Below are 19,366 nucleotides of genomic sequence, written 5' to 3' on the forward strand. Positions count from 1 at the left end.
AGGCTAAGAAAATTCTGTCCAAAGAGAAGCCCTAAATCTTAAATAACCGCGCATAACATGACATTTTTCTTTTCGTCCGACGTCGGATTATCTGATTGATAAGATCCACTTCCCCCAATCCCTCCTCCAACCTCCCCCAGTCAACATGAGAATCTTACGGTTGGCTTTGTTGCCGGCGGCGTTAGCTGCGACGGTGTCTTATGACTTTTCTATTGATTGGGTTCGAGCAAATCCAGATGGCGCGTTTGAGAGGTCGACGATAGGCATTAATGGAGAGTGGCCGATACCGAGGATTGAAGCGAGTGTTGGGGATACGGTTTTGGTTAATGTGAGGAATAATTTGGGGAATCAGTCTACGAGTTTGCATTTTCATGGGCTTTTCATGAATGGCTCGAATCATATGGATGGGCCGTCGCAGGTTACGCAGTGCCCTATTCAACCTGGAGAGTCATTTCTCTATAACTTTACGGTATGTCTCTTATCTCTGTACTGAGAATATGCTGACTTCAAAGATCACTCAACCCGGCACATATTGGTATCACTCACACACTGAAAGCCAATATCCTGATGGACTTAGAGGACCTCTGATCATTCACGACTCAAAGTCACCTTTCAAAGGAAAATACGACGAAGAACTTATCATGACTATCTCAGATTGGTATCACGATCAAATGCAGACGTTAATACCAGAGTTTATGAGGAAAGGAAACCCAACTGGTGCAGAGCCCGTCCCTCAAGCAGCTCTCATGAACGAGACTCAAGATCTCAAAGTGCCTGTTCAAACAGGCAAGACGTACTTTTTGAGATTGGCGAATATCGGTGCTTTTGCGGGACAGTATTTCTGGATTGAGGGACATAACATGACGATTGTTGAAGTTGATGGTGCATACACGAAGCCGGCACAAGCGAATATGGTTTATTTATCTGCTGGACAACGATGCAGTGTGTTGATAGCAACCAAGGACGACGCATCAGCAAACTTCCCTATTGTTGCGAGCATGGATACTGTAAGCTTGTTACTCTTTGATTTACGTCGCTGACCGTTTAGGATCTATTCGATGTTCTCCCCGATGATCTCAACTGGAACGTTACAGGTTGGCTTGTATACGATGAAGAAAAGCCTCTTCCCAAGCAATCTGTCGTCTACGACTTTGATCCTTATGATGATATGGATCTTGTGCCGTACGATGAAATGGTTAGACTTCCTGAACCAAGCAGAAGTATTGAGCTGGATGTCATCATGGATAACCTCCGAGACGGCGCAAACTATGCCTTCTTCAACAACATCACCTACCAAGCTCCCAAGGTTCCGACACTCTACACTGCATTGACGAGTGGAAAGCAAGCGACGAATCCTCATATCTATGGAACGTATACGCATAGCTTTGTCTTGGAGAAGGATGAGATCGTGCAGTTGGTGATTAACAACCGAGATGATGGACGACATCCATTTCACTTGCATGGTCATCACTTTCAAGTGTTGCATCGGAGCGATGATGACGCTGGTGACTTTGATGGATCAGTGGAGTTTGCAGAGACGCCGATGAGACGAGATACAGTTGTTGTGAACGGAAATGGCAATGTGGTGCTGAGATTCAAGGCCGACAACCCAGGTATGTCGTCTGATTGAGTGTTGAACCAAGCTAATCTTCAGGTGTCTGGCTATTCCACTGCCATATCGAATGGCACGTCACGTCCGGATTGATCGCGACATTCGTTGAAGATCCCCTCGCATTACAAGCTTCATTGAAACTCCCCCACAACCATCTCGACGCATGCAAAGCTGGCAACATTCCCACCGTCGGCAACGCAGCTGGAAACACTGATCTCCTCGATCTCTCCGGCGAAAACGTCCCTCCACCACGTCTTCCAGAAGGGTATGTCCCCCAATCTCTCATGCGACACCGCTAACAGTCACAGCTTCACGCTCAAAGGCATCCTCGCATTCGCATTCAGTACATTCATGGGTATTTTCGGTATCTACACAGTCGCATCCTACGGGATGAAGAAAGACAAAAAGACCCCCGAGACAGCACCTCTCCTCGCAGAAGAAGAGCCGCAACATTAGATTAGACAATAGATCGCTACCAACGCCTTACCCCCCGTAATAGCTCATTTCTGCTTAGGCGGAGCAGCTGGATACTTCGAGACCTCCCTCAAATGATCAGGCGTGCCCAGTGCCTCCATCTGTCCACCGCGCTCCTTGAATGCGACTTTGCGACCGCAGTTCTTGCAGAAATGGCTAATGTTTGGCGCGCAGTGACATGCGTAAGGGAAAATGACACCGAAAAGAGTCGTAAAGAAAAGAGCGGTTGCGTAAATACTACATCTCAATTAGATACCTCAAGTTTGATCAGTTGCGGAAAAACGTACTGTGTCATTGAAGAAGCAGATTTCTTAACCTTTGTCTCAGCGCGACGCTGACAAAACGGACAATCCATTGTATCAGCCTGGTCAGCTAGCAAATGCAACGGCGTAACAGTTTCTCCCGGGGGAACCTGTGGTGTTTGCTGCGCTGGAATGACCATTGACTGATGGCCCGCGTACTGCTGCTGGGCAAGAGCAGGATGCTGCAGGATGGGCGGCGATTGCGTACCGTCCCAGTTCATTGTGCTTTCCGGTGCGGGAGAAACGGTCGAAACAGGACGGTATTCGCTTGCGGGGGGAGGGCTCATTTGCGCTGGGCTGGTTTGCTCGGTAACGACCTCGGGGAGGTTTTCGTCGTCAACTTTTGGTTGTCTTGTTCACTGTCAGCGTCGCGTAAGATTTGGGGGGTAATTAGCGTAGCGTACTCAATTGCGATTTTCTCGTCTCTGGGGGACTCAGCGTTTGCTGTGTATTTTGGAGGCGAGATTATATCCGCGTTTGTTGTTTCTGGCGATACGGTCGACATTTTGACGGGTGTTGATGAGGCTGTGAAGAAGTTGAGGCTGTGAAAATTAAGATTGAGATTACTGGAATGGACTTAAAAGATGAGAAAAGACACAGCTCGCATTCAAGAGTGCGAGGGCAGATTAAACAAAATACGTAAGCTGGGGAGACCCTGGTTCTTAGCTTGATCCTTACGAGGCGCTTTCGTTTCAGCTGCTGATCCCCGCCACTTTGACCGTTACATGACCGAAAAACATTTGATTAGCTCTGATCTTCTGTTGCAGTTTCCATTCTCATCACTTCATGATCAGCATCGATTCGTGGCTTTGAGTAAAGAATTGGGAATCTCGCATCAGGAGTGCCAAGTTTTGGAGACATCTCGAACCAAAAAGGGACTGACCCGCCGCTAGATTGGCGATTGGTGGTTTGTTGCAGGGTTGTCGGAGGCTTAGTGCTTATCCTGCAGGGATGATCACTGAGCTAGCGGAATCCCGTATTCGCCGGACGTTATCGATAAGCTGAGTTGTTAATTGACTTTCAACGAACCGTTGATGTTGAGTTATAAGGTAGGGCTGAGTTTATTGTGTCGATCTCAAACATACTCTGCCCCTTCAAGTCATGGAAGCTCTTCGTGATAATCTTGCACTCTGTAGATTATTAAATATTTTGGTTCACGACCTCGTTGGTATTAACATCGGCTGCATTGGGACTCACTCTTACATGTGGCTTTCAGCTCTAAGGCAGGCTGTGGCTTTCTCGACCAACAGCGTCCATCGGTTGTCACATGGAGGCCATTACTCGGACAGTTTCAGCCTCTTGTGTAACGCACATGAGAAACCTGACCAAAGAAAACCAAGGACCGCCATGCAGTTGGACGCATGTCTCTTAAGAATGTGACTCTCTGGGGATGAGAACCTCCGGGTGAAAAGAATGAGCAACGCAAAGAGCCACTAATTTTGCGAAAGGCTTTCTCAACTATTATTGTCTCTCAGATTCAATTCTTAGTGAGTAGGACTACAATGGAGGCTCAAATATAAAAGTCCCCAACTGGGCTCAGGATACGGGTATTTTCAAAATTCTCATTATGTTACAGATACTTACGTCATGGACGAAACTACACCGCTGGGGTTGAAGAGCCTCATTTCAGCGACTGGGTCGCGGATACCTGAAAATGCTTCAATCCTACACTCTGCTGGTGTTGGAGAGTCACTTCGACAATCTTCGCCGTCCTGGCTCAGGAGAGTCGGCTTAGCTGTGCTACTTCTTCTCATCCCTATCGCATATGCAGGTAAGTTACATGAGTCAGAGAAGCACAGAAGCTCACCGGAGAATAGTTCTCCTTGCCATGATGGTTTCCTTACACGGAAAGAAACAGAGTTCATTCGGCGATACAGTACTCGAGGTTCTCAGCGTTGCTTCCACTCTGCGGCCAATTTTATTCGCTGTCGTCCTTGGACCATTACTGAAGTCTATCGCGCTCTTCTGTGTTGAACGAGGATCAGCATTAGGCTCCCTGGAGTTCCTGCTGACCAGCCAGACCACGGCCTCTGCCCTGAAAAACATTCTCACGACGGGGTGGATTGGTAGTTGGGCAATATGCGTCATTGCAGTATGGTCCCTGAGTCCTTTAGGAGGTCAAGCCACACTCCGCTCATTAGGTCTTCAGCAAAATCCGATGTTCACGGAATTACCGGCAACATACTATCTTGGTAACAACAAAAGTGAGATCTACCAGTACTATCGTTCTGGAGCGAGTGTGTTTATTGGAGCATCGGCTGAACAGTCTATGATTTCTGATATGAGAACCGTTCTCTCTGCCTCGTTTTCAACACAGGATGTCCTTGTCTCTCATGCCAACACCAGTAGTTCACACTACAATGACATAATAGCTGACCTTGGCGGGAAGTGGGAAGCGTCTTGCAGAGGACGTGGGGACCTATGGAGGAATATTCGTATACCTTTCCTGGAACTCCTACCAGCATACGATGCCAGCGACCCTCATACTTGGATTTCCGTTCCCGAGGATGAAATCGTCCCTTATGCTTCGTTGATTGGACTTCCGATCAGAGGTGGCTCATTTGAAAGGCCAGGAAACTCAACTATGGCAGTCCATTTCCACTATCAGACTCTTTCATGTGGAAAAGCCTTCAATGGGAGCGAATGGGTCAGAAGTGGTTCCATGGCCCCATGGTCTCACAACACTAGTTCCAGTGTTCCTCTAAGTCAACAATACAATGGTAGAGTAGAGCCAAATATGGTGTACCCGAATATCTGGTTCGACTTCCCTAATAGCGCAACAATCACGGAGCATTTCACAGCATCATTCGAAACGGAGCCACAGTCAAAATTACAGCTTGTGATGGGAGGCTTATGCACTACTGCTGTGGGCGAAAAATCGGAGATAATAAGGCTTTGCGATACCAGCACCTCGTATATCGATATGGAAGTTGCTTGCAGCAGAGCAACAGGTGATGCCGACCTCGTTTGTCAGGCCAAACAGGCTAGGCACACACCATCATACCCAATCAAGGGAAACCTGACGGCGCTATCAAGCCTCAAACTTTCCAGAGGGATTTTACGGGAACTATCATCCACAGGCGCGAGTCATCATGTTGATGAATCCAGCACCCTCGAAATGTACTTGAGAGACCCTCTGGGTATTTTCCAGCGAATCTTTGGGGGATATAGAGATGATCCGGAGACTGCTGACAGGTTTGCATGCTTAGCCTCTCTTCCACCAGAGGTCATTGAACGAAGACTCGCGACTGCTCTACATACGATTACTATGTCGACCTATGAAGTGAATGTGCTAACTGGTGGTAAAGGATTATTCTTGGATGGAGGGGGACCAGTGCTCTGGCAGAATACTACAGCAACATGGACGGAGTTTGACAAGGATATATACAAGCTGAATAAGCCGTGGTTCATTACGACAATGCTATCGACGGTGGTATTGATGATTTGCGCTGTTGACAATATCGTTGTTCGCCAGCGTATCAAAGCCCCCGATTTTCTGGATAGTGTCGCCGGGTTGACAAGAGATTCTCCATTCGTAGATGTCTCTCAAGACGGAAGTGGAAAAGGTGGTTCAGACAGACTTGAAACGATCAAAGATGCCAAGGTTCGGATTTGTGATGTTTATCCAGAGCGAGAGATTGGGAAGATTGCTTTGACGACTGAACTAAACGGTCCAAAGCTGAGATGGGAGCGGAGCGGAGCTATGCTTAGTTTCTTTTGCCTAATTGATTTACACAATGTTCTCATTCTCTAATTTTGGAATATCTTGTTGATTGGCAAACCGCGTTTAGGAGCTCACTTTAAGGCTGCGTTGATTACTTGATATTATCGATGGCGCTGAAGGCTTGTTGAAACATAGAGGCGTGTTGTTTACAGGTGAGACCTGTGACCGAGAGCTTATGATCAACACACAGAACTTAGAAACATAGAGGAGATAACAATATGGTCCCGAAGGATTTGATCCCCTCACTCGATTAACATTGCGCGTCACTGAAAAGCAAAGGATGTGTTGCATAACTGTCATGTCCACAACCAAAGTTCCTGGCTAAAGCAAAAATATCAGTGAGACATGCATGCGGCCCGCTCCATCCGCCTGTCAATTTCCCGGAAAAGCTACCAACAGCATCGAATCGCTGCAATTCTTTGCTTATTGGAGCCCGCTCGAGTGTGCGACATACATTGCATTCACAGCATGTCCGTTGCTCCGGAAGAGGCAGCTCACTCGTAACCAAGACTTGGTGAGTGCGACAAGAGAGAAGAGACAAGAGAAGCAAAGACTATAGATCAATGGTACTGTGTTCATACGGACCTCACCTGAAGAGCATCGTCAAAAGAGGCGGAAGCACATGCTGCAGACTCAAGTCAACCCCGGCCTCGATTCCTAGCCCCCAGTGGCTCATAAAGGGACCAAGACCACCAGCTGTAGGTTCGACCTTTTTGAGAAAACAACTACCAACCAATCACCTCAGGGTCATTAGATGCAGAACACATTCAGCTCCTGTTGACTGAGGAGGGGCTTCGACGCACGAACGCGGGGTTGTGAGACATGATAGACTTGCCGAAGTTGAATTGGCGAATTACCTGAAAGCACATCATGGTGTTGCGCAAGCAATTGCTTCTGATGTTGCCAAAGGAGGGGCAACAAAGGACCGATTGAACTCTGAAGATTGAGGGGAAAGAGGAAAGAGTGAAAAGACAAAGGTTACCAAAGGAGATGGGGGTTAGGAGCGATGAGTATAAATCTCACAACCCTCATACCGAGAGAACAGACAGACTCATCATCATCTATCACTTCACCTCAACCACGTTGCACAGAAACCTAACATCATGCCTTCTGGCCTTCCCACCGCCCCCGATACTGAGATCGGCTTCCAGCCGCCTCCTCCCTCAAAGGGTCCCCTCGACAAGATCCGCAAAGGTCTTGTCGGCATCATTCCCTTGCCTGAGCTTGGCGAGAAACCTGTCATCTACAATCCCGTCATCATCGTCCTCACGGGCTACCTCGAGACCATCAAGCCTGGTGCTCTCGATGAAGCTGTCCATTCTGCATACCAGCAGATCCCCCAGTTCATGGACAAGCTGAACATCAGTGATGCTCGATCGTTCTTGGACTTTGCCAACGATCTCCTCAAATGGGTGCCTCATGAGAACTACGAAGGCAAGGATATCTATGATATTCTCTGTATGTTCTACTTCATCATCGACCAACCTCCTCTGGAGAACCTCCAGACTTCCATCTCCCCTGATCAGGTCGGTCAGCCACTCACCTGGCTCTCCTCATGGATAGTCGTATATGCGCAGCTTATTGGACTGTTCATGGACTCCCCTGCCTCGCTCACGAAAGAGTCCCTGGAGAGCTTCAGCCAGAAGAACTCTCCCAAGTACAATTATGACGAAGCTTTGGTCCCAGACGGTGGTTTCCGTACCTTTAACCAGTTCTTCTCTCGCCATCTCAAGCCAGGCATGCGACCTATTGCAGAGCCAGAGAACGACCGTGTCATTGTGTATCCGGCCGACTGCACGTATGACAATTCGGTTGCCAACCAGAACATTGTCAACATTGAGTCTGACGGAGTGATCATGATCAAGAACCTTCCATGGACTATCTCGTCGCTCCTTCAGGGAAGTGAATACGCGGATGAATTCCATGGCGGTGTCTGGATGCATGCCTTCCTCAACACCTTCAACTACCATCGCCAGCACGCTCCTGTTGCTGGCGAGGTCCTTGAGGCGAAGAACATCCAGGGCGCGGCGTACATGGAGGTCAACTCCAAGTGTGAGCCCATGCGTGTTATGTGCGGTCCAGATGCTCCTGACACTCCGGGATATCAGTTCTTGCAGACCCGTGGAATGATCATCATTGATAACCCCGTCTTGGGCAAGGTTGCTGTGCTTCCCATTGGAATGGCACAAGTTTCGTCCGTCAAGATAACGATTCAGAAGGGTGACAGAGTGAAGAAGGGACAAGAGATTTCGTACTTCCAGTTTGGAGGATCGGATGTCATTTGTGTGTTCCAGCCCCAGGCGGGGCTTCAGGTTGAGGATTTCGTTGCTTCGTCTAACAACACGTACTCCAAGTATGGTACTATCTTGGCAAGAGCTCCCCAAAAGTAAACAGGGATTGCTATCGCGAATTTGGGACGCTCTCATGGTCAAGATGAGAACTATCTAGCCAAATAAACGAAACTGACATTGACCTTCCTGTCATACCTGAAACGAGGCCTGCTTTTCTGAGACATATATGCAGCTATGGCCTGTATAAGCCCATTGACAGAGTTGAATCAACCCCTCAACGCTTTTTGACCGCAGATCTGGTCCCATATCTTTCTTAAGAGGCTGTACTCTTGTGGAACAGTTCATGGGTATCGAGCAGGTAGGTATTGCAGGCAGTGTCACTCATGATGCATAAATCCCGACATCAACTATAAGTAGGGGGAATGTTCACACAGGGCTAAATTAGAGGATATCTAATACCTTTATAATATCTCAGTAAATTTGGGATAGCTTTAGTATGCTGTTGGGTAAGTGGTTGCGATTTCTCGTCCCCATGCAAAAGCCGCACATGTCTCTGCACCCCCGCACTCAAGCATTTCGCAAGACCTGATTGATCTCGGAAAGGAAACTCTTGCGTCCTAGACCGACTGTTTCTGTGATCCTTTCCCGTAAAGGGCTCTTGTGGCTAGCTGAAGACCACTAGTCTCCTGCAACTGAGTGGGTTGTCTTGGATGACGAATTCAACAGATGCGATAGGCAGTTTGGCCGTGTATCAAATGATGTATCAAAATGCTGAGGTCAAAGCACAATTCGAAGAATACCTACTTATACTAAACAATTTTCTCTTAGAGGGGCATCATCAGTTTCCTGATCAATTCGTACTATTCACTGTTGAGCTTCTACCATGGCCGATCCGTCCCACTTCACTGATCCCTTTTGGGAACCCCAGGATCAGACCCCTGCTGAATCCGACACTTATCAACCCCAAGTCAGCCCCTTCAAAACCGCCAATCTTCTATACTCAATCTCGTCTTCCTGGGAGACTACCCCCGTCGGAATTGACTTTGCCGTGGGAGGTCTTGGTACCATTGCTGCCAAGGCTACCTCCCCCCAAAAAGGTGTAACATTCACCATTCGCCCCGGAAAGCGGAATGAGCAGCCAACCCTGAAGCTTGAGATCACAAAAGATGACTGCGTTTTATCCAAGAAAGGGAAAGATGCCGACGAGTTTGTCGCATATGAGGAAAAGCTGAAGTTTGAGCCTGGCGAGGAGAGAAACAAGTTTTACGACTTTGTCATGTTTCCGAAAGGAAAAACCTCAGCTCTGCTTGACACGTTGACTAAGAAGGCTACCTATTGGATCTCCGTTGACAGAAGCAACGCTCGCATCCGGTATGGCCAGCATCTGATCAATAATTCCATGACTTTCATGGAGATCCAGTTCGAGAAGGACAAGGCTGCTTGGATGGATAACCTCGTTTCTACCCAAGTGGAGCAAGATGGTTCTCCGATTTCCAACAAAGACATTGTGTACAAGCCACAACCCGTCACGGTTGATCTCCCGCCCGTGGTCATCCCCGAGTCGGAGATGACACTAGACATACTGGAGAAAATGTCAGCCATGACGTTTGCCAATCTGCCCAAGGCCTGTCAGAAACTGTACCACAATATTTCTGGGGCCAAGATTACAGCGAGACCGGCTGATTTCCCGGAGCTCCCTGAAGCCATCGACGAGAGCTGTAGAGATCCTAAAAAGGTCTGTGGTGAGATCCTCGAGGGAAAGAATACCTTTGGAGACAAACTGGAGACCTATCTTCGTATCACAATTGGTGATAACCTGGTATGTTCTTCCTTCCCGGAATTGCTCACAACTAACACCAACAGGCGGATTCTCCTGGTATCCCCTATGTGATGGAGATCTGGCCCCCTGGCCACAAATCACCCATTCACCAGCACGGCGATGCTTCAGCAGTCATCAGAGTCCTCTACGGCAAGATCCAAGTTTCCTGGTTTGACAAGGTTGAAGAGGGAAGTCCGTCACAGTTGATTGGCAATCCAGTCATTCTTGAAGAAGGCAAAGTCACTTGGTTGGGCAAGGATCAGTATCAAGTTCATCAGCTTGAGAATACCTCGGATACTGTTTGTATCACTCTTCAGTGCTATCAGTTTGATGACGATGATCAAATTCATGACGAGGCGTTTTATTGGAAGGATGAGGAGGGGCATAGGAGGAAGTTTATTCCGAATAGCGATAGGGCCTATGGACAGTTTGTTCGGGAGGTCGAGGCTGAGTGGAAGAAATCACACTGATTTGCCAGTATAGAGGACTAGAGCCAATTTAAGTGTTGTTACTATCCTGTTAGATCCCCTGAAAACTCTTCTATCTTCAAGAACCTTAGGGGCAATGTCTTCTCGCGAGTCTCTAAAAGCCATCCCTTGACTCTGATCACGGTACAATAGAGTTGAGAAAGTCCAGATAAGGTTGCTTTGACATACTGCCCTCTTTGAGTGGCCTTGTCGAGTGCTGAAGAGCAGCTCTGTGACAGCTCAGAAATGTGTTGGTCGCAGTAGAGCTCAAAGAGGTGATTTCAAAGTTCTTCTTATCCCCCTCGCTCGCGTTCCAGGTCAAACTGAGGTCAAAGCGCGCACAGATGCGATGTCCACCCCCATCGAGCTTCCTCACAAGATAGTCCGAGAAGTAAGCACCCGAAGTGCCTGGGCCAGTCGCCAACTCTTTCATATCAACCAAGTCATCCGGAGCATCTTGATAAGAGTCCCTGTCATACGGTTTCGGAATCTTGCCGATCGAGACGCTCGGAGTGTCCATGATACCGTTCAGTTTGAGGGTATCAGACCTAACGTATTCAAGAGTGCTGGCGAAGAAAACGTCGGTAAGCTTAGAGTCCACTCCCCAGCAAGTGTTCCAGTTTGGCGCCCCCGAGCCAGTTGTAAAGTCTGTGATGTCCTCCGTAGACTTTACCAACTGGTAAGCGGGCTTGCTCGTTTTGTTGGACAAGCTCCCAGTTTGGGCTGCACCATTAATGACGAGCTGTCGGGTAATGAACTGCACCCATGCAAAGCCGTCGTACTTGGAATCATCTTTGAAGATGAGACCGAAGCCGCCGTACCTCTTAGTATCCTCAGGGACATACAGGCTGCTGACCAGGGCGGCAATCCCAGTGCCGTCGATGCTAGGTAGTTTAGCATTGACTGCATTTTCGGCTGGAGGGGTTCGACACGTCTTGGGCGACTAGTTCGGCAAACTTATTGCCATAGAGTGCTGTTTGGTAATTCATGGCTATTTGCTCACTTCGGCTTTTGAATGGCACTGCTGGCGATTGGGTTCGATGAAAGCGCGTGGTTCAAGACCGTGTGTCCTGGGTTCTGGTAGAAGAGGGAGCTCGTGGGAAATTAGCAATTATTTATCCTCCTCTGAGGAAAAGCTGAGAGCCTGCCACGATATGCAGTCATGGGTTGTCGCAGCCACGGCTCAATAGTAGGATAGAGCTGAAAGTCGAGGCCAATCAACAGCAGCGAAACCTATGACCTCTTTGGCTTACTTCAGCGGAGGAAATTTATCACGAGGGCCTTCCAATTTCTCAAAAGGACTAGTGGGTGGTTACATTCATGCTGATATTTGCGTAAGCGGTGTTCCGAATATGATTTATGAGGTTGAGCTGTCATTTAACTCTTTTAAAGTCCGTTTGTGACCGTAAGAAACTCTATGCGTGATTTATTCGATTAAAATAAGGAGAGTAAGCGGTATCAGGGAAGGCTGAGAGAGTTAGTCCAGCTGATCCCTTTCATTCTGGTGGTTAGGAAAAGGGCCGAGGCAGTACTCTGGCCATGCTAGAACAGGTCCCTTCTTTCACAGTGGTCGTGTTCGCATATCACCCGTGCTTTATGGAGTTCTAATACTCGGGCTAAACACAGCATCATCAGGACGATTTGTGAACTTCTCTATAGAATAGTCACTCGATCGGAAAGTATGATGTTTACCTCATATTCTGCCGTCTGGCATAAATCAACGTGGAAGATGACGCAAAAAGCAACTAACGAGTGCCTCAAAACATAGCACACACCAATCATCCGGTTTCAAATCTCGGCTGTGCATGAAATAAATTTCAAGCTACATAACACTTGTTAGTTTCATGTAGTACTTGTGTTCCGACCGGGAATGTAATCGGCAGTTGTGCATCTGATAGCACCCACAGTCGTGGCAGGCTGATGTTGGAGGCTTGTGATGCAGCATTGCGCATGTCTCATTCAGCATGACTTGGAGTGTTTTAGTTGTGACATGTACTCATTCGCTGTCCTTCAAATAGTCTAAATCCTAGAATTTGACTTCAGCTGTTGAATGGACTTCGAATCTATGGGAGTAAGTACCCTTTCGGCTCGGGTTGAAAGTGGCGCACGATTGTGCAGACACCCCAGTTCATTGGCGGCTAAATGCATGACTAACTTAGATTGTCATTCAACATGGTGTCAACATAGACCATCTCATTGGCTGTTTCGCCGTAAGAAAACTGCAGTTTTAAAAGTTTTATACGACGTCAAATCAGGCTGCAGGCTAGGATATATTACAGCTCATCGTTCCCGCGAGTGAAATCTTGGTATCAACAGCGAGAGCACCTTTCTTCGCATTCTTTCAACCCCATGTTTCATAATACTCTTCACAGCAAAGACTCTCACCATATGTTCATTTCGTTGTATTTGTTAGAAAGGATTATATTCTATTTATTACAGGATAACCACAATATCCAATATGATATCGCAAAAGCCTGGCAAGTTACCAGTGAGGCGCTTCCCTGGACAATTGGCCCAACTACCAAGCCTCATTGGGACGAAACGGGGCAGAGCAGGTCGGCCGATGTATGCTTCTGAACGACAATGTAAAAGCTCTGGATGCCACCAAGTTATTTCCCTTCGATCGAGGAGCGAACATTGCTCAAGCTATGACGGCGATGACGGTGATGGAACCACTAGCGCCGACGAGAATATTGCAGCTCAACACAACAGCCTTCTCGGAAATCAATTGTCTCCAGCACAGGCAACAGATTTGCAACAGCTTTTGAGAGAAAGGTTCCGCTGTTGGAGTGATGGGACAGAATATGCTGCGCCACCAGAGGACAGATTGCCTCCAAGAAAGCGGTTCAAGGCATTGCGGTGGGAATCAGGTCTTTCACGAGCCGAGGAAGAGGAGGATAGCGAAGAAGAATTCGTTGCGGTCTCTCACCCAGAATGCAAAACGGCTTTCCTTCACCTTGCTTGCCCTTTCTTCATCAATGCGCCAGAGAAATACCAGCAATGTCTTTTCAAAGATGATTTCGACTCCATCGAGACATTGATCAAACATCTCTTACGGCATCATAATAGGCCTCTATATTGTCCTACGTGCCGCAAGACCTTCAGAACACTCATTGACCGAGACGATCACGCCTTGGAGAACGCTTGCAAAAGGAACACCAAAGAGCAGTTGGACGGGCTCACTGAAAGTCAAAAAGCCAAATTGATCAAGAGGGATCGGTATTATCTAGGCGAGGCAACTCGTTGGCGTTGCATTTGGTCCACAGTCTTCCCGGACTCGGAGCAGCCTCAATCCCCGTACCTAGACGATGGTAATGGGCTGAGCGCTTCTATGGTCAGGGATTTCTGGACTGCCGACGGCCAAGGGGTCGTCTCTGACTTTCTCGCGGGCAAGGACATACCTACTGATGAGAACAAGGCAACATATAATGCGATTTGCCACACTGCATTAGCGACCTTGATGGAATGGGTTTTCAAACAGGATAGCAGGTCAACTTCTCCGACCTCTGATGGATAAACCTGAAACAATGGATATGGCGGGGCTATGTAAGCTTGGTGGTGGTCATTGAACATGTCAAATTGTAAAAGTGTTCTATATGCTCAGTGTAGATTTGGCTGGACTTTCTTTTATATTCATTGGCTTCTGGTCGGAACATCATATGTTGCTTACAGTGCGTGTAATTCCACAGCCAGAGCCTGTGACCTTGATCGGCTCTCGATCTATCCAGACATGGTGACAAATATGGAGCGGCTCCTGGCTATGCAGGGTGCAGATCGAGCTGCTAACCTCAGATTCTTGATAAGGCTTCTGTAAGCAGCAAACAACATAGCTGCCGAGCCACTAGCACTATATCAAATACTTTGGATAAGGAGAAGAGTTATGAATGCAATGAAAGTATAATAGGATGAAAGTTTCTTATGATAATAAGTATACTTACTCTGTAGCTATTAATTAGAGTGTTGTCTTAGACTAGATTCTAGTTATGTTAATAATAAAATCTAAGTAGAATAGATAGAACTTAGGTTAGGGGTATATAATATATTATCTTATAAGTTAATTAATTTATTAATATAACTATTAATATAAATATTTAAATATATATAGTATATATATAATATATATAATAAGTAAGTACTTTAGATAAGTAAGTACTCTAAAAATCCCTTAACTTATATTATTACTTTTTAATTAGATATTTCTTAATAACCTAATATACTAAAGTCTTTAAATAAAGCTAAGATTATTCTTACCTTTTAGGCCCTTTAAAATAACCTAAAATTAAGTCTTAAAAAGGCCATAGCTATATATTATTATAACAGTTAGAGTCCAACTATATTAAACTAAGCCGTGCTTGGGTTTATTATTAGCAGATTGCATAGGGCATATAACTAAGCTTATCAAAGTATCACATCTCTTAATAGTAGATTTAATACATATTAGGCTTAATTAATATAAAGAAGTTTTATTAATAGCTAGTAAGATAAGTTCTATAGAAGTATAATAAATATGGTCTATATACTTAAGGTGGTTATAGAGTGACCTGCGTAGTTACTATGTAATTCTAAGAATCACTAGTGTTTTTAAAATAATTATTATAACTAGATCTTAGCAGTTATAAATAGAATCTCTTAGTCTATAATAATTATATATAATTAGTAAAAAATATAAGATATATATAATATAACTACTAGGATTATAATATAATCTCTCCTCTCTCCTAGTCTTACCCTTAAGACCTTACTTACCCTAAGTATATTATTTCCTCCTTATATAAATCCTAATTTATTCTTATAATTATTTCTCTTAATATACTAATTATATCTTCTTTAAAAACTTAGTGTTATCTTACCTAAGTAAAACTTATTATATTTATAGGTTATAAAATTATACCTTATTCTTTTTGCACTAAGAATTATAAGAGGTATATAATAAAGGAAGGTTAAAAGAATTATTCTAAGTATACTTATTAGGGCCATTCTTATAACAGGAAGGGCATTTCTTTATCTAAAGGTTTATTATACCTTCTTTAGGTAAGTATTTTTATCTTATTAATTTTCTTTCTAGCTAATTACTTAGTTTAAGAGAAGAACTAAATTAAGGCTAATAAGGAGGCTACTAAGGAAGAGCTTATTAACTTATAAAAATAATTAAATAAGTATTTATTAAAGCTTATATATCTTTATTATTAGAAGCGCCTTATCTAGGCAAAGGGTTTATAGGTATTAAAAAAGAATTCTACTGCAATAAATAATTATAAAAAGGCAGAGAACTTAGTTTCTAATTCTAATAAGATAGTTAAGTTAGTTAAGGCTAGTATAATTAATCTTATTAATTAGTCTGTTATCTTTAACCCTTCTTTTATTATAATTAATAAAAACTTTTTAGAAGTTACTAGGTATTAATAAGGTATTTTAGTAGTTCTTATATATTTTTACTTTCTAGGTAGTTCTTCTACTTAATTAGGTATATTCTTTATCTATTAATTATATCTATTTTCCTAATTACTTCTACTTTATAGGTTTCTAATCTTATAATTTATTATAGTTTATTACCTATTTTAACTTATATAGTATCTACTACTAATTTAAGTAATAAAATATAAAAGACTAAATAGAGCCTAACTTTTAGTAATAGGTCTAGTTTATAGTTATTTTCTAAGATTTTCTATAGTACTTTATAAGGTCTGATAAATTTATAGTCTAATTTATATATTAGTTAATCTGTTTTAATATTTTTTATGGCTAGGTAGACTATATCTCTCTCCGAAAAGGTTAGTCCCTTTAATTATTTTAGATTATAGTAGTTTTTTATATGTTTTTTAATAAATTCGAGTTTTATTTTTATTTCTTTATATAGATTTTTAAGGTTATTACTTTTAATTATAGCGGCTAGGTTAATTGATTTCTCTTATTGTGTATTATAGTATGTATTTAGTATAAATCTAAAGTTAGTATAAGCTAGTATAAGCTTTATACTTTTATTATAAGCGATATTATAAGCAAGTTAAGCTATTAGTAGTTTCTTAACCTAATTATTTTATTTATAGTTAATATAATACTATAGGTATTATTTAAGTACTTGATTTATTTATTTAGTTTATTTATTGACTTGTAGTTAAAATGCTATTATAAGTTAGTAATTTAATCTAAGTTATGCCATAAGTAATTGCTAAAATGTTACTATAAATATAGGTCTTTTATCTAAAAGGATTTCTATAGGTAACCTATATATATTAATAATATATTAGTAAAAAATATAAGAAAGTTCTTCTGCGTTTATTGCTTCTCTGTAAGGTAGATAGTAGGAAAATTTTATAAGTTAATCTATAATAACTATAATATTATTATAGAAGATTCTGGTTAAGGGTTCTTCTAATAAGAATAACTTTATAATAAAGTCTATTATAATTAAGTCCTAAGGTTATTATACTACTAGTAGTGGTTATAGTTATCTGTATAGTTTATATCTCTAGGCTTTTATTCTTATATAGAGGTTATATTATTTAATAATATCTTTTATATCTCTTTTTATAAACTTATATCCTTAGTCTTATAGTTATTTTACTGTTTTCTTAATACCTTAGTATTTATATAGCAGATATAAATAAAATTTATAAAAGAAGTTATATTCTTTATCTAATAGGAATTTTATTTTTTTTATTATTTTTATAATTATTTTAATAGGTTAAGTAAACTAGTATTTTTCTTTAAGGTTAAATTCTAGGAGTTGTTTTTTTATTTTTATAGTCTTTATATTAAAGTTAGGTTATTAACTAATAGCATCTACATATTTATTATCTATGCCTTTATAGTATACTATAGTAAAATCAAATTTATATAAGTATTCTATATAGCATAGTTATTATTAATTTAGTTCTTATATTATTATAAAGTAAGCTATATTCTTATAATTAGTAAAGACTTTTATTAGGTGCTTACTTTCTCTAAGGTAGTATCTAAACTCCTTAAAGCAGTTAATAATAGCTAGGAATTCTTTATTATAAATAAGATAATTAAGTTCTACTCTATATATCTTATAAGAATAGAAAGTAATAAGATATAATATACTATAGTTATCTTATTATCTTATTTATCCTCCTAAGGCAAAGTTAGAAGTATTAGTCTTAAGTTTAACTTACTAATTAGGATTAAATATAACTAAAACAGGTTTATTTATAATAGCTAACTTAAGCTATTTAAAAGCTTATTATGCCTTATTATTTTATTAGAATTATTTATCCTTTTTAGTAATTTCTATAAAAGGGATAATAATTTTACTAAAGCCTTTAATAAATTATTAGTAATAGTTAGTAAATCCTAGGAAGGATTAGGTTTCTTTTACTAATATAAGTAGTTTCTATTTAGTAACTACTATAATCTTTTATCTATCTATTCTGATTTTATTATATAAGATTTTATATCCTAAGTATATTACTTAAGACTAATAGAAGTAACTTTTAGTAGATTTAATAAGCATATTAGCATCTTATAGTGCTTTAAGAACCTTATAGATATATTTTATATACTTTTCTTTTATATTAAAGAAGATAAGGATATTATTTAAGTAGTAAACTATAAAGATATTAAGATATTTTTAAAGTATATTTATAATTATATATTAAAATACTATAAGTATATTAATTAATTTAAAAGGCATAACTAGGTATTTAAATAGTCTATATTTTATTTAAAAGGCTATCTTCTATTTATTGCCTTCTTTAATTTAAATAAGATTATAAGCAGATTTAAGATTAAGTGCTATAAACTATTTCTTACTAAATAGGCAGTCCTTAAGTTTAGTAATAAGTAGTAATAGTATTTTATCTTTATTTATAATCTTATTAAGTTATTAGTAATCTACTATAAGTCTTAGTTTATTAAAATTAGGTTTTAGTATAAATATAACTAAGTATCCTACTAAGGATTTTAATAGTCTAATATATCCTTTCTATAGTATATTATTTAATTATTCTCTAAGTATATTAAGCTTATCTTAAGATAGGTTATAAATAGGAAAGAATTTTAGGTTTTTTCTATCTTTTAGTATAATTTTAATATTATAATCTATATATTAGGGTAACTTTATATTAAGTTCTTCTTAAAATAGTTTTTTATAAATATAATACTCCGGTAATATATTTTTAAGTTATTTATTAAATTCCTTTATAGTAATCTATTTTATCTATTTAATATCTTAGTCTAATTATCTAAATTATCCTTTAAGAGTTATTATTATTTATCTAATGCATTTTATTCTGCCTTTAAGGTACTTATATTATATTCCTTTTAAAATAGGTAATACTTTATTATGCCTATCTTTACTGCTCTTATTAGTTAAAGTTTAAGATCTTATATTATTATTATTTAAATTAAACTTATTATCTAAAGGGTAATCTTTATAATTTACTTAGCTAGTTTTCTAGTTAATTTATATATTATAGTATTATAACTATAAAAATCTAAGTATTAAATTATATTTTTATACTAAGATAATATTAAAGTTAATACCTTAGTTTTTTCCTTTAATAAATACCTTAAGGTAATTAATCTCTTAGGTAATTCTTTTATTATTATAACTATAGATGCCTCCTTCTTTATCCTTTATAGTATAGGGTTCCTTTTTATTTCTCTATAGTAGCCTTAGTTTATTAACTATTTTAGGGGAAATAAAATTTAT

The 19,366-nt window shown here is 41.1% G+C and overlaps 7 protein-coding genes across 9 annotated transcripts; 5 read left to right on the forward strand and 2 right to left on the reverse strand.

Annotated features, from left to right (window-relative positions):
• Positions 1-24: 24 nt before the first annotated feature.
• FOIG_06378 (uncharacterized protein) lies at positions 25-2,387 on the forward strand (the record flags this gene model as incomplete). 2 transcript variants are annotated; one of them, XM_031205435.1, is made up of 5 exons in its annotated part: positions 25-469; positions 513-1,007; positions 1,049-1,613; positions 1,655-1,877; positions 1,921-2,068. In XM_031205435.1, the coding sequence occupies exons 1-5, from the start codon at positions 146-148 to the stop codon at positions 2,066-2,068; spliced, it is 1,755 nt and encodes a 584-aa protein (XP_031064159.1). In that variant the 5' UTR covers positions 25-145. The 2 variants fall into 2 exon arrangements, with proteins under 2 accessions (XP_031064159.1, XP_031064160.1); XM_031205436.1 differs by having other exon boundaries at positions 99-1,007; positions 1,921-2,387.
• FOIG_06379 (uncharacterized protein) lies at positions 99-3,186 on the reverse strand. Of its 2 annotated transcripts, XM_031205437.1 has the most exons (3): positions 2,793-3,186; positions 2,374-2,739; positions 99-2,323 (listed from the first exon to the last, which is right to left on the reverse strand). In XM_031205437.1, exons 1-3 carry the CDS (start codon positions 2,891-2,893, stop codon positions 2,113-2,115), a joined length of 678 nt encoding a protein of 225 aa, XP_031064161.1. In that variant the 5' UTR covers positions 2,894-3,186; the 3' UTR covers positions 99-2,112. The 2 variants fall into 2 exon arrangements, with proteins under 2 accessions (XP_031064161.1, XP_031064162.1); XM_031205438.1 differs by having other exon boundaries at positions 99-2,739; positions 2,793-2,951.
• A 294-nt stretch (positions 3,187-3,480) lies between these two features.
• On the forward strand, positions 3,481-6,142 carry FOIG_06380 (uncharacterized protein; the record flags this gene model as incomplete). Its single annotated transcript, XM_031205439.1, has 2 exons — positions 3,481-4,159; positions 4,206-6,142. The coding sequence occupies exons 1-2, from the start codon at positions 3,976-3,978 to the stop codon at positions 6,140-6,142; spliced, it is 2,121 nt and encodes a 706-aa protein (XP_031064163.1). The 5' UTR covers positions 3,481-3,975.
• A 1,073-nt stretch (positions 6,143-7,215) lies between these two features.
• On the forward strand, positions 7,216-8,502 carry FOIG_06381 (uncharacterized protein; the record flags this gene model as incomplete). The annotated part of the gene is made up of 1 exon (XM_031205440.1): positions 7,216-8,502. The coding sequence occupies one exon, from the start codon at positions 7,216-7,218 to the stop codon at positions 8,500-8,502; it is 1,287 nt and encodes a 428-aa protein (XP_031064164.1).
• A 779-nt stretch (positions 8,503-9,281) lies between these two features.
• On the forward strand, positions 9,282-10,692 carry FOIG_06382 (uncharacterized protein; the record flags this gene model as incomplete). Its single annotated transcript, XM_031205441.1, has 2 exons — positions 9,282-10,222; positions 10,267-10,692. Exons 1-2 carry the CDS (start codon positions 9,287-9,289, stop codon positions 10,690-10,692), a joined length of 1,362 nt encoding a protein of 453 aa, XP_031064165.1. The 5' UTR covers positions 9,282-9,286.
• Positions 10,693-10,828: 136 nt separating this feature from the next.
• On the reverse strand, positions 10,829-11,678 carry FOIG_06383 (uncharacterized protein; the record flags this gene model as incomplete). The annotated part of the gene is made up of 2 exons (XM_031205442.1): positions 10,829-11,573; positions 11,620-11,678. The coding sequence occupies 2 exons, from the start codon at positions 11,676-11,678 to the stop codon at positions 10,829-10,831; spliced, it is 804 nt and encodes a 267-aa protein (XP_031064166.1).
• A 1,469-nt stretch (positions 11,679-13,147) lies between these two features.
• On the forward strand, positions 13,148-14,206 carry FOIG_06384 (uncharacterized protein; the record flags this gene model as incomplete). The annotated part of the gene is made up of 1 exon (XM_031205443.1): positions 13,148-14,206. One exon carries the CDS (start codon positions 13,148-13,150, stop codon positions 14,204-14,206), a length of 1,059 nt encoding a protein of 352 aa, XP_031064167.1.
• Positions 14,207-19,366: the final 5,160 nt, after the last annotated feature.

The sequence above is a fragment of the Fusarium odoratissimum genome (genome assembly GCF_000260195.1).
Source record: "Fusarium odoratissimum NRRL 54006 unplaced genomic scaffold supercont1.9, whole genome shotgun sequence".
In the NCBI taxonomy this organism is placed as follows: Eukaryota; Fungi; Ascomycota; class Sordariomycetes; order Hypocreales; family Nectriaceae; genus Fusarium; species Fusarium odoratissimum.